General features: G+C 36.9%; 1 protein-coding gene across 5 annotated transcripts in view; it reads left to right on the forward strand.

Annotated features, from left to right (window-relative positions):
- Window positions 1-14880, forward strand: part of SHPRH (SNF2 histone linker PHD RING helicase) — a 56393-nt gene that overhangs the window by 17844 nt on the left and 23669 nt on the right. For all 5 annotated transcript variants that reach the window (XR_012628176.1, XM_074862924.1, XM_074862923.1 and 2 more), the window contains 8 exons: window positions 104-182; window positions 2145-2308; window positions 2398-2654; window positions 5375-5496; window positions 8198-8286; window positions 10005-10097; window positions 12457-12564; window positions 13545-13687. Coding sequence is in view for 4 of the 5 variants with exons in the window: in XM_074862924.1 (XP_074719025.1) it covers window positions 104-182; window positions 2145-2308; window positions 2398-2654; window positions 5375-5496; window positions 8198-8286; window positions 10005-10097; window positions 12457-12564; window positions 13545-13687 (1055 nt within the window). In the remaining variant the exon portion in view is untranslated. The remainder of the gene's footprint in view (window positions 1-103; window positions 183-2144; window positions 2309-2397; window positions 2655-5374; window positions 5497-8197; window positions 8287-10004; window positions 10098-12456; window positions 12565-13544; window positions 13688-14880) is intronic.

The following is a 14880-nucleotide window of genomic DNA, read 5'->3' on the forward strand; positions in this document are numbered from 1 at the left end:
GATGTTCAGACTTCTTAAAAATAAGGTCTACCTGTTTTCAGACTCTGTTCCACACTCTCTTTGTTTTTCCTTTCCTGCCTTTGGTGCTATCTTCTTTTGCTAGGCTGCTGAAATGGCACTCCGTTTAAGTGGAATCAATCGCTGGTGTGTCAGTGGCACTCCTGTACAGCGAGGACTAGAAGGTAAGATTTTATACAGCAGTGTCATCTGCAGGTTTTCCTTCTGCTGATAATTAGGTAGTTGTTTGAAGCAGTTAAAATGTCTGCTAGTTTTGCTCTGAATTCATTAGGTATTCTCACTTGATAAGCCATAAACTTGAACCGTGTAATAAAGCCATCAATAAATGTATCGATATAAAAATTGCCAAGCTGAAATCTTTTTATCTCCCTGAGTTAGACAAATACTTTGGAGAGTAGAGAAGCTGTATGTCAAACAGCTGACTCAAGTCTGTTCTTCAGTTTTCACTTAACAGGGTGGGTAAATATTAACCTCTCTCTACTGCAACTAAAGATAGTCTGCTCTGGTTACAGAATCCTTCTAACTGTCAAATACAGCAAGCAAAGCTGTATTTGCTTTTGGTATAGCCCTGTATGAACTACTGTGGGCATCAACTGTCATGAATATAAATTTTAAAAACCATACTAAAGCTTAGTGAAACTGTATTAAGTCCTTACATAAGGACTTAATGAATTGACATGTGTGGAGTAGGGAGCTGTATGTTAGCAGGTGTCATTTATCTTGTCTTTTTTGTGAGGTACTCAGTTTCTGTAGACAGGCTTCAGACAGATAGGAAAAAAAGAAAGAGAACTGACTAACTTTATCTCCCTGTGTTCTTTGATTTAGGAATATGTGCTACACATTGAGGCAATGAGTTTGAAAGTGGATAAATCAGTGTAAACATTCATGTGCATTTGTGAACTATTGTTCAGTTACAAAACCATTATAAAAATCAATATTGTAGATTAATTCATTATGGAACTGTGGATCAAATTTATAAATACACAGTTGTGAACATATATAGTTAATAAAGCAAACACTATAGAACGAAGTGAACGATTTGACCATCATGGTTAATTTGAACAAGTCCTTATGTGTGATAGTGTTGATTTAATACATATCTGAAATGTTATATTCTTATAATAGATGTTGGCTGGGTGCTCAGGCTATACTGAGGCAGCCCCCATCACACAGGGGACGAAAACTGCTGACTAATTGGAATCTGTGCTGCCACTGCTTTAATGAAGTGGGATGGGACCTCTGGGTAAACAATTGCTTCCTGCATCAGAATGATTCCCAGGATTTTATTCCTCTGGTCTATGATATATTTGGTTAATGTCTTCCGGCTCTCAGCTGAGTACCAGAATTACCATAAAGCTAACAGAATAAAGAATGTAGCCTCCAGATCTTTAAGAACTATCTGTAAGATACCATCATGTATTTCTATTTCTGCATGTCCACATGCAGCATTTAAACATGTGCTGCTGTATTTTTCCAGTAGGATTTTGATACAAGCTTAAAGTCAGTATGTCTTTAAATTTCATCCCAAAAAAAGAGAGGTTACTGAATTGAGCAGAATTAGTGAGCTGTATTCTCTCAATTAATAAGAAAACAATAAAAGTGTGTTTTTGTTAAATTCTTCTGCCTTAGTAGAAGAAAGTGAAAGTCCTCTGAATTTCAGCCCCTTTTAGGATGGTGGGCAACAGACAGTTGGTGCACAGCAGGCTGTGAAGTAACGATACAGAGCAATATTGTTGTAGAAAAACCTGGCAAACCCAGTTAACCATATGCAGTCACGTAATTTCTACCTCTCACTCCTGCTCTGAATAGGTTTAAATTCATCACTCTTTTCTGCTAAACTTGAAATTAGGAAAATGTCTCACAAATAGGTATATTCCAGCAAGTTCCATGAAAATGAACAACTAGTTAAAGGAGAGAATCCCCACCTTCCCTCACCTGGTACCCTGCCTCAGTTTAGCTATTTTGGTGAGGGAATGACTGGAAAACAAGCTGAAAAGATAATGACCAAAATATAGTTGCTTTATGCCTGGTAACCTTTCTACGAAAGTTAATTTATTTTTTTTTGAGACATACTGTGAAGTATTAAAGCATGAACATTGTACTAAAACACTTTCTTTTCTTGACAGATCTGTATGGATTAGTCCTTTTTCTTGGAGTTGATCCTTACTGGGTCAAACATTGGTGGGACCAACTTTTATATCGACCTTACTGTAGGAAAAATCCCCGGCCTCTCTACAGTCTAATTGCCAAGATAATGTGGAGATCAGCAAAGAAGGATGTGATTGACCAAGTAAATAAGAGTTCTGGGTTTCAGAATTGCTGAAGGACATTTATCAATAGCTTTATTTGCAAATTACTTGTTTTCTTTTTTAATTGCAGATTCAGATCCCCCCTCAGACAGAAAATGTACACTGGCTTCACTTTTCTCCTGTGGAGAGACACTTCTATCATCGCCAGCACGAGGTGTGCTGCCAGGATGCATTGGCAAAACTCAGGAAGATTTCAGACTGGACTCTTAAGCTTAGCAGCCTAGATAGAAGGACTGTGACTTCTATTCTGTACCCTTTGCTGCGGCTGAGGCAGGCCTGCTGTCATCCACAAGCTGTTCGGGGAGAGTTCTTGCCATTACAGAAAAGGTGAATTTCTGTCACTTCTTAAATGCCTTGTCCTATCTAAAGCAAAACCTGATTGTCCCTGATGATGCAAGATCTTGTACAGTTCTCAAACAAGCCTAATTTTGAGCTGCTTTAGTTAAATGTGCAACTATGACACACCAAGCTGTGTGACCTCAGAAGCTGAATAGGATGCAGTAGGGTAGTTAATGTAATTCTTGTGTTAAAGAACATAGTACTGGCAGGCAGTTTGTGCAGTACTGTTTTAACTTTAAGATGTCAATGGTACTAGAGTGTTGCAGGTGACAGACTGAGTGTGAAACAAACCAGATTATTTTTGAGTTTTAAATAAGCACCCGATTTTCTTTTGTCTCTTACAAAACTCACATTCATAAATGAGAACAAAGAGCAAAATGAATAAACAGAATGGAATAATTATTTAATTCAAAGAAAATGTGTGAGGTTGCATTTGCAGATCCAAACTTCAAAGCTGTTCAAATGCTTTTTTCTTTTTTTTGCATGTTTTCAAGATCATCTTTCTCACAAATGCCCTGCAAATACCAGTTTTGTGTCAGCCTTTGTTAGACCAAAAGGGGGGGTTGTGAAAGAACAGGCTGTTTCTATTTCAGGCTCTCAGAGTACTATGTTGTTTCTCTTTTAAGCTACAGGTAGGGAGTAACTTAAACTTTTAACACTGCCAGTGTTATTTCTACTGCTTCCTGGTATTGTTCATTCATTCTATTCAGTCTCTTTCTATCCCTTCATAAAGTTTTGTCCTACTCCTTCCCCTTTCTCATAGAGCGCACCTACAGTGCCTAAGCAGCTGTAACTGACTTTGCATCTACTTCAGCAGGGACCAATACTAGGCACTGTGCTGTAGCACTTTCTGTCTAACACTCTGCTAGTGTGAAAGCAAGGGCTCAAAACATGGGAGAAATCAATATTCCCACCAGCCCATACAAAATTTGCATTAAAATGAGCCAGTGGTGTACAAATGAAACATGTAAACTGAGCTGAGTATGCTGGGAACAGCTTAGTACTGTGTTGGTTTTGGTGGAATGGTTGCAGACTGACAGCTGCATAGTAACTGTGGTAGAAAGACTAGTAATGAAAATAAATCTTTCTTAAAGTTATATGTACAAAGAAGAGTTGTTTCCCAGCTCTATCTACATATCTTTTTTCTTGTGAAACAAACTTGACTGCAGCAGTGGACATTTCGAGAACACAGATTTGTCTCCTGGCTTTGGTTATATGTAGGAGAAAAATGAAGAAATTCAGTGCTAGGAACTTCAACGAATAAAATAAATTTACTGAAACAGGAAAGTTGATGCTGGAGCATACAGATAAGGGAAACTGGCCTGAGACAAGAAAGCTGAGTTTGGAGCGTATTCTATGCTAGATGACTTTTTTTTCCCACCTGTGTAGTGAAGACAGTAAATGAGAACATCTACTCAGAAAAAATATAGCCCTCAAAAGGCAGTTTTCTAGGCTCCCATAGTTAAACTGAGTAAAAAAACCCCTTTGCTTTGTCTTAATTGGTAGTCTTAGTCTATGTATCAAATTGCATACTTTTTGCTTTTATAATTTTTCTTGAAACTGCTGATGGTTTTGAAAATGAAAGGTAAGTAGTAATGGTAGAAGTATCAGAGTATGAGCAGCAGGTGCTGTGTGTATTTGCCAATACCTCTGCAGAATTCAGCTAATTATAAATAGCAATTATATTGATTTAAAACCTGCTCTAGTGTAACAGTGTAGTGTAAGCTCAAGGACCAGTTTCTGCAAATGGAACAGTGTTGCAAGGAGGGTAAAAGAAAGGCCTAGTCAAGGGTACCCTTCCAGCATACCTTGGGCCCAGACTGCACAGGCGTTACACCACCTCTTTCTCTGCTCCACTAGACTAAATGCCAAGTAGTAGATGCTTTTCCTGTAGGTGAATGAGGCTGAGGAGCAGAGTTTTGGGGAGGGGGTCTCACAGCAGCAATTGGTCATAGACACAGCCTCAGCTCAGCTGTTGTGGACTGTTGTTGTGGTTTACTGTCTTGTCTCTTTGCATCAGTCTTCTTCCTGCCTGGATTCTTTGTCCATTAGCCTTGCCCCAAGCTGTCTTTCATGATTCTTTCTTTCTTCTTTCTCATCTTTGTTCATGCTTCTCCCTCTTAGCTCTCCATTTCCTGTATTTTTATGTTAAGAGAATTCTCTTCTGACTAAATTCCTCTCATGAATTACAATATTACAAAAATGTAGAAAAGGAAGTTTAAAATGATACTTACTAATCTTCACTGTTCTTACTTCCGCATGTTTTCCTCTTTACCTTGACACCTCATGTGTTTTGCATGTTTAGATTGGTGGCAGGGGAGAAATGTAGTCTCTCATAGCTGTTTTCATTTGAACAGCTTCTAGCAAAATGAGATCTATTTTTGCATGCTTCCAGTTCACCACTGTAACAGAAGGAGCAAAATATTACACCTTCTGAAGGATTATTTTTACCTAATTCTAATTTTTCTCTTGCTGTTTATTTCCTTCTAATTTTAGATGTCAACCTCTTGACATACTCAAGTTAGGGTAAAGCTCTAAGTGAAAGAAAAGCTGACAACTAGGGTTTTTTCAATAAGTAAATAAATCTCAAACATTTGCAGAGTATGTTGTATGTATGTAACAATCTTTCATACTGCACAGCATGACAGTTTTACTTGTCTATTATTGTGGTTTTGTTTCGAATGTGAGCCATTTGGTCTCCATTTCAGCACCATGACCATGGAGGAACTGTTAACATCTCTGCAGAAGAAATGTCGAACAGAGTGTGAGGAAGCTCACCGACAGTTGGTGTGTGCTCTTAATGGCCTAGCTGGTATCCATATCATTAAAGGTAAGACTAGATGGCTGTAGCATATTCTTTACTCCTTCTAGTGGGCTAATTATGCTTTAGATGACACCATGTAAAAACAATGGCCCTTTTGAATTCAGGGAAAAAGCCATAGTGAAATCCTGGGAAACTAGAGAGGCTTGTAACAGTGCTTGTAACAAAAATAATATTCACTCTAGATGAGGGAGAAAAGAATAGGTGTTGTTTAGTGCATCTCTGAGATGTCTCAGAGTATTTCTGGCTTCTTTGGCTTAAATTCTTTCTTGATTCTGCCATCTGTATGTACTGGGAGGATAAAAGAAGTCATACTTGTGTGATAGTACTTAACCTGCTTTTGTCTTATCAGTACTGCTTTCTTGGCTTCTTTTGTTCCCCCTGCCATGCAAACTGCTATGCTGACTGTGGAATCTCTTTGCTGCTACGAGCTCTGTCAATGTAGATTTTGCCTGAATTAGAAGGAAAAAAGCTTTGAGTGGGAAACAAATAATTATATTAATCTTGAATGGCCCACTAAACAAAATAATAATAAATTTAAATGACTTAGTCATGAATGTGGGAAAAAAAAGTCTCTTTGCCAAGTAATAAGTCTTCTAAAGCTGACAAGCTGCTTGAATTTTTCCAGCTCATGTAAAAGTCTTCCTTCAGAAGAGAACAAGCAAACTGCCTGTTTTGTTACTTGCCTTGCAGAAAGACTGCATTCATATTCTCTAGTCTGTAGTTAGTAGGTTTGAAATATTTGGTTATGATGGCAGGATAGAGATCAAGTTTTTCACATAGAATTAAATGCTTGAAAAGACTTCTGTCCAGTTTAAATACACTAGTAGCAAAAATTAAGTTTGTCCTTTTCTGAAAAGCAGATTGATTAAAATTGTGTCTGGTGAGAAACAAAAGCAGGACTGAGGCAGAGTTCTGGTCTATAATTCCCCCCCACCCCAGCATTACTGTTACACTCAGTCTTCTTTATCAACAAGGAGGAAATGCACCTTATATATAAGTAAAGCCATGCATTTATTGTAGTTACAATTGAAATCTTATAGGTCTATTTGTTATTAGTCCAGATCTAATTGTTATGGGCGAGAAAGTGATGATAATCATACCCTTACTTGTTTCTACTGCTTGTCCTGCTTTTCTGTAAGCTCACCTTTCTACTGCCCTTCTGGGGCCTGAGGTCAATGGTTTCATACTGGTGGTGGCAGTGCTATGACAGGTTGTCACCACCTGGAGTTCTTCGTCAGGAGGAATAAGATGTTTGTGTTGATGGTTTCTTCTTTGTCAAGGATCCAATTAGGGTCATTTTTATGTTTGCTAGCACACCTTTACACCTTTCTTTTCATTGGTTTGCAGCTCCACGTTAACACCAAATTTAGTGTACGTGATGCCTTTTATGAATGTTACATACTATTTCTTTGTTCTCTTTGTTGCCCCTAAAACCAGTTTTGTCCAGCTCTAGGTCTGCATTTCTTTGACTGTGGGTGAGTTTTTTATAGCCATGGCTTCCTTATTCACTGCCAAGCCTGTGCACCATCTCTTAGCATCCCATGGCTGTACTTTACACTGCATCCTATGTCTTTACTTTTCAAGGCCTCTGCTATTGTTACTAGGCCTGTATTTCTCTACACTACATCATTGTGTTAGTTGTAAATATCTCATTGTACATGGAATAAATGCTTGTTACTGCTATCTATATAAAGCTGTGATTGTACCATACAAAGATAAACAAAAGTTTAAGAAAATAATAAAAATTAGCTATAGACACCTAGTGAATTAGAGAAATTGCTGTCACAGTGAAGCCAAGTAAAAGGTCCAGGCAGGTCAAGAAAATTTAAAAGGCAACGTGCCAAAGCCTCAAGCTTGAGGCCTTGCAAATTCAGCACACAGCTTTTGGCCTGTTACTAGTAATGGCAATAGTATATTACAGGACTACACCCCTACAACTGGAAATTGTTTCAGTGTAAGAAGCAACAAATCTTGAAATAGGGTTGTTGGATTTGTAGGAAGATGATTTCTGTTTTACTCTGTTACCTGTCTTCATACATTTCATCTCCCTGTACTTCTCTGGTTTGAGTCTTTTAAGACTACTACTGGCTAAGTAAACTTCCATCAGTTGAAAAAAAAATAAAAATTGATTTTTTTTGCTGCTTTTCCATATGCAACTTCAATTTTGTATTTATTTTTTAATTTATATAATCTATTTTCTGAGACGTGATTGCGATGTTAGCAGCTTACATCAGTAGTTATGCTCCCTGCATGTATTTCATCATATCCACATTTCTGAAGTGTGACACAACTTTCATCATTTTCACTGGAAGTGAATAATGTATTTGCAGTGCAAATTTAGTAATGCATCACTGCAGTGAGTTGTAGGTGATTTTTTTTTTTTAGTGCAACATGAGATTTTTTTTTTTGGACTCATGCAACTATGAATATATATTTTAAGATCAAGAAGTCTACAGATCTTGCAGCCACCAAACTTTGTGAAATACAATGCTCTCTCTTTTAGCAGGTTTGGGGTGGGGGGGTGGGGGGGTGGAAGGAGGGGAGGAGGCGTGGAATGAATAGGAAGATTTGCTTGAAGTGAAGCAGATATTATACAGCCTCTCTGAAAACATCTTAGTATGTTACAAGTGATGGCCAGTCATGGCTGCTTGTATATCTAAAACCCAACAAAATATGTGTATTTTTTGTTACTCTTTTTTTAATTCAGGAGAATATGCATTGGCTGCAGAACTGTACAGAGAAGTGCTACGATCATCTGAAGAGCACAAAGAAAAGCTCAAAACAGATTCCTTGCAAGTGAGTGAGCATTCAAATGTAAAGAGACGTAGTTAAGAACTGGAATACTTTAGATTTAATTTAACAGGTCAGTCTTTTCTTCCTTCCAGTGGTGTGCTGAATGACTCTTTCAGCCTGCTGTCATTATCACAATCTTTAGATAGGAGTCTGTCCAGTGACATTCATGTTTCTACTTTTTATTTAAAAAGCTACTGTATTTCTAAAAACTTTTGCTTGTGAGTCTTAATTATATCCCAGAAGCAGTGTATGATCTCCACCTGCTGTTCTGCAATAAACTTAGCAAGCTGGATTCCTAGACTTGTGTGTGTGACTGTGACTGTTCACATTAATGAATGATACTATATCACATTTGGGAACACAGGATGTTGGGTTTGCATTGAGAATGATATTAATGTGAAAAATGATAGAGAATAAAATTGTTGCACTGTAAAATGTTCTCTGAAAGGGCATCAAAACATGAAAAAGAATCAAAGTGAATTTTATCTTCAATAATATTAATACATTTTGAATACTGTATGAAAAATATGAATATGTTTTCCTGATAAAAAAGCAATGGTTCTCTAAGTAACATCTTCATATTTCTTCAAGAAATATCTGTTCTAAATTGACCAAAATTCTTTTAAATATAATGAGATATTTAAAATGTTAATGACAGATAAATAAGAAGGGATCAGTTCTCTATTTCTTTACTTTGCTTTCTTCACTAAGTTATTGTTTAATTATCTTGTATGTGGTCATCTGATGGCTTCCTTGTGCTTCTTTGATCCTTCCTTCTCCTTTGACTTCCCAGAGGCATTTTTCAGTTAACATAGGCATATCAGCATAAACTTCTTAAACTACTCATAAGGAGTTTGTTAATTAAGATGTTTTACTGGATTATGCAATCCAATAAAGCTTTTTTTTCCACAAAATGTACACTGCCTAATATTGCACTTGTGTAATAAAACTCAACTTCTGTTGAGTACTTCCCAGTTGTGTAGGCTTAGCTCTTTAAGATAATGGCAAACCACTGCTGACCAGTGCTCTTCAGTGGCTGAGACAATAACAGGGCAAAGATGAAGTGAATCCAGAAGGTCAGAAGGGCACAAGTTTATTATAGTGGAGGTTATTGGTATGAGTTTGTGGGAGATATGCAGGCAGCATATTATTAGGGGTCTAGTTTGGGATACATAGGTTGAATTTAGGGAAGAGGAATAGAGTTGTCTTATATTCAAGTTTATTTTTCCTAAAAAAACTAAAACGTCATGTTTTATTCAGTCATGTCTTCAGAAAAGTGAAAAATATGAAAAACTATTGAAGCTCTTGGGAGCTGTTTTTTTCCCTTATACTTTATTTTGCTTTAGGCTAAGTGAATTGTCCCCATAATACTCTAAAATATATTTACAAAGGAATGAGCTCTGAGATAAATTGTTTTCCATAGTAGTCAAGGGCTGTTTTAATTAGGAGGGTGGGTATGGGACAGAATCTGATGACTTGATGTCAAACTTGCCTGCTGATTTGCTTTTGAGATGTTGAAGGAGGTCTTGTTAATGTTTCATTTCCTACCTCAGTAAAATGAGGAAAAGAATGTTTATTTTCTTTATAAGATGTTTCCAGATCAACAGAGAAAAAAAAAATTAATTTTAAACTAATATTAATTTCTTGCTGTTTAAGCTTTTCTTGTCACAGATGTTGCAGTGTATTTTTTCCTGATTGCTGTTGACTTTGTGTATATTTAGAGACTTCATTCTACACACAATTTGATGGAATTGTTGTTGGCAAAGCACCCAGGAATTCCCCCGACTTTGCGTGATAGCCGACTTGCAGAAGAGGTAAACATTGTTCATTTTTATATAAATACATTTTGAAGACCAACTTTTTTTATCATTCAGTATTTTCTCTACGGATTTCCTTTCAGGTTAATAAAATCGAGTTGTTTAGTGTGTGAGATGAGAGCAGAAATGTCCAGTAAAATGCTGCTGTTCTGAATGTTTGGTGATCTTTGTTATGAATGTGTTTTATGGAAGTTTTAATAATTTTTGTTATGATTTCCCCTCTCCCACAATGTTCTTGTGGAAATAACTTGCATAGATGTTATTGATAAAGAATGCATCATCCTGAATTCTTTCAAGTCCTTTACTTCCTCATACTCTAGCTTTTCTCACTTTAATTGCAGACAGTGTCTTCTCTAAGTGAAGTTTACTTCTCTTGTATAAGTGCCCTGTATTCCAAAACGCTTCCCCATCCCCTAGTAAATATAAGCTACTACTGTTTAATGCATCTTCTTATGCCTCAAAGCTGTTTTTCTACCTCTCTTTTTTTTTTTTTTGGTCCTGCATGTGGTACTAATAATATCTCTTTTGAAAACTTCTTGAGAAGGTCCTGATTTGCAGTGTTCTTCATAGCCTAACGTTGCTAGTGGCATCTGTCTAGGCTGTCCCTGTATTAGTTATGTTGTACTCGCATGCCCTACAGCAGCTGGTTCACCTCTGTCACTCTTGTACTGTCTAAACATCTAGAAAGGTTGACCATCTTTGGCCAGATGAGCAAGTCACTGGGCGTTAGTTCGTATGTGCAGAAGCATGTTTAACTATATCCTTAATCTTAACTGGGGAATATCTGGTAAGGTAGCTGGGATCACTGTTCCCCACTGACTATGTGTAGCAGACACATGGACCACATTTGCAAAAGAACATTGTTATTGTGGCATCATTTGGATTGGAAAGGACCTTGCAAGGTCTCTAGCTGAACCTCACTCTTGGAGCAGGGTCAACACTGATTTCTGACCTTGTAGCTCAGGGCTGTATGCAGTTGGGCTGTTAAAACCTCCAAGGAAAGAGATTTCATAATTTATCTGAGCAACCTGTTCCAATACTTTGTAATCCTCATAGTGGAAAAAATTCACATAGAACCTCCCATTCCAGTTTACAGCCATTGTCCCTTGTTTGCTTGCTGTGTACTTCAGTAAAATGTCTGGTTCCCTATTCTTGGTGATTTCCTTATGGCTGCTGGAAGGCTGCTATTTTGTATCCTCTAAGCCTGCCTTCTCCAGGCTGGACAAGCCCAGTTCTTTCAGCCTCTCCAGTTACGTGGTGGTGATCAGTATCTGTCTTACTATTTGGTTGTGTTGTGATATTTCATCATTTTAATGCAAATTCTATGCATAGGTAGCAATTTTTTTCTTTTTTAATGAGACTTGTTCTCTTTAAATATTTAAAGAAGCTTCTTCCCACCTTTATAAAAATACTGCCCAATTTTTTTATTGACCTGTAACTCTAGCAGTTTTTTATATCACCTTGTCCTGACATTACTGTAAAGAAGAGGATCAGAAAATTTATATTTTGCTTATAAATGTGAAGCAGAGATTGTTTTTCATAACTATCTTTTGCCAGTAGCTCATCCAAATATTTGAGAGTCCTGTCCACTCCTGGTAACCTGAGTTCCATCTGTAACAGTAATATAATTACCTTGATAGTAGGAAATAAAAAGAAAGACTTAAAACACACCTTATGTTGAACAAAATAAAGATATTTAGTGAAATTGGAATGTAATGGTGAAAGACATATATGTACATACATGTTACTTCCAAGAAATGTAAGTTATTTGTTCATTTTAATTTTACAAATATCAAATAAACTGGTACTGATTATACTGTGGAGACACCTGCATACCAAGAGGGATTTTTCACTGTCAGAAGTGTTTTTTATGAAAAAATTGTATCTGATGCACCTAAAAATAATTAAATTTAAACTTTTCTGTCATTTATGTATAAGTCTTATATGTAGGTAAGTTAAATTGTCCTGTTCTCAGATTACTCTAGGATCTCTTTCTTGTTTGAAAGAGAGAAATATATTTTAATGTACAGAGAAGTAAGAATCATGAGTTAAATTCCAGTTTCTTTTTGTAATTCATGTATTCCTACTGTGTTGTTTAGACTTGTCCAAAAGCAAAATTGTGTAGTTAGCATCTCTCTAGTCATTTGTCATCTTGCATGTTTTTTTTGGGGCTTACTAATAAACGCTAGATTCTAGGGGGAAAAAGTTAATGCTAAATACTGCTTACAAATGAAAGTGGGTAGCATGTAGGTAGCTAACCATTTCAAAACATTGTGATAGCTGGGGAGTTTTTACATTTTCAATTATTCCTCATAAATATAATTTGTGCATAATTTAAGCTTTTATTTCCACACAGGCAGAACAACTTCGACAGCATTATATGAGTAAATCCAATGCAGAGGTTGCAGAAGCCCATCAGGCCTTACAGCCAGTTTTTCAGACCATTCGGGAGCTCCAGAGAAAGGCAGGTACCTCTTACAGATTTAGTCTCTGAATTCTGCGATTGTTTTTAAATATTATTTTCATCTGTTTATCTAGAACTCCAGCTGTTTATTATCTTTGACAGTTCTTTGAAGGCCTATTTGGAGTGGGACTTTGGCAGTGTGCCTGTGCACACAGCCCCGAAACATACTCTGTGTTTCCCGCTTAGAGGCACACAGTACTTGATGGAGAGATGATTAAAAACAGAAGTACATGGTGGGATGATTCTAGTAAAGTTTAACACTGTGCTTGATTTTTATCTTAACTGTGCTTCACCTGTAATTTAGGTAAATGTTAGAGGTTTTGGCCTTGAAACATTTCTGTGGTGTTTCAGATGGTATTTCAGTTACTTTCAAAGGAACTGCTCTTTGGCATGCATTTAGTCATTGTGCTTAAGGCTTAATTGTGTTTAGTCAATCTGACAATTCAGGTTTCATGGAAATGTGTGAACCCTTAATGAGTTGAGGAACACCCGAGTTTAAATGCTGCTTGTCACTTGCATAATAGTAAACAAATAATAAAGAAATGGAGGCAAAAGGCACATGAGGAAGTAAACTTCTGCATCTTGATTTACCTTTTAAAACAATAAGGTCACTTCAGTGTTGCTCCGTTAATTTCACAGAGAGCTTGCTTTCTCTGATTAAATGATCCTTTCATCTCAGAGAAAGAGGAAACTCAGATTACAGTAACTCTGTGTGCCTATTCTGTGTGGATGGCCTTGGTGAATTTAACTCTACTGAAGCAATTTGAAGGTGTGAAAGTAGATCGAAATGTAGAATATTTCTTGATCGTGTATTCACTTAAACAGGAAAGGGGATATTTTTAAAGCATAGTCTCATGTTCCACTTTCGCTGAAACTTACCAGTCTGTGTGAGTGTGGCCTAAAGAGCAGTATAAGCCTCTGCTGCAATGAGTAAATTGGTTGTTTGTTGAATGTGGATAAATCTGTTCTTTTGCATACAGATACATTCAGGTTCTCCTTGGTGGTTGGATGTCATCCAGACAGCAATACAGTATGCCATCGATGAGGAGCTTGTTCAACGTGTGCAAAACGAAATAGCCAGCAACTACAAACAGCAGACTAGTAAACTCTCCATGGCAGAGAAGTAAGAGAATTAACTAAAATAGGCTAATGAATACAGTTAAGTCTGCTCAAGTCCTCTTATCAGTTTGTGCTAACAGTTGCAATTAAATAGCAGGCATTTCTCCTTCAGAGCATCTGGGCTGCAATTAAATTTCAAAAACAGTTCCCCAAAAAGCATAACTACCTTGGAAAGAAAAGCAGAGGAATTACAGTTTTCTCCTAGAGAAGCATTCTTTTAAATGTTCCTTTGTATTATCTGCTGTGGTTTTACAGTCTTCTGTCCTTGTGCAACTGTTGCGCAAGAAAAATTCGAAGTTTATTGCATTAAAATTGAGTAAACTCTAGAAGAAACTTACTTGCTTAAATGAAAAGTAGACAGGCAATATCAGAAAATCCTTTTGTAACAGCATAAAACAGCATCACTGTTTTTCTGAGCAAAGAATTTTAGTTTGGTTTCATGTTAGAGACAACAGTACCACTGTTGTGTGCAATTACAGAATAATGGATTGGAAGGGACATCTGGAGGTCACCTAGACCAACCCCTAGCTTTTATAGATCCAGGCCCATGCTCAGAGATTCAGTTTAGTGTATGTCTAAGGAGGGAGATTTCATAGCCTCTATGTGAAGCCTGTGCCAGTATTTGACCCACTTGGTGGGGAAAAAAAAATAAATTACCTAGTTAATGTTGCCTGTGTTGCATTTTGTGTCCATTGTCTCTTGTCCTTTTGCCATATACCTTAGAGAAAAGTTTGGCTCAATCTTCTCTATACCTTCCAGTTAGATGTAGAAAGCAGTAAGGTCTCTGAGCAATCTCCTTTTAGGGCTGAATAAACCCTTTTCTCCCAGCCTTCTCTTGTATGTTCTGTGCTCCAACTCTGTAAGTTTGTTATGGAAAATGAAGACATAGGACGGAGAGTTCTCTCACAGTTTAACTGCAGGCAGTTTTCTCAGATGCATGAACAACCCTTATGCTCTTAAATACAGTCTTTCTGAACCATGTTATAGTCAAATACATATTTTTATATATATAAAAAAATACAAAAATAGCTAAATGCATATGTGTATAAATATTCAATGTGTATATAAAATGTGTATCTATGTATAAATTTAAATACTTAAAATATGCATAGGTTTTAATTAAATATGTCAAGACACATTCTCCACTACGACTACTCTGTTATCGTGATCCCAAAAGGTGGCAATTCCTTGCCCTTG

The sequence above is a fragment of the Strix uralensis genome, chromosome 3 (assembly GCF_047716275.1).
Source record: "Strix uralensis isolate ZFMK-TIS-50842 chromosome 3, bStrUra1, whole genome shotgun sequence".
NCBI lineage: Eukaryota > Metazoa > Chordata > Aves > Strigiformes > Strigidae > Strix > Strix uralensis.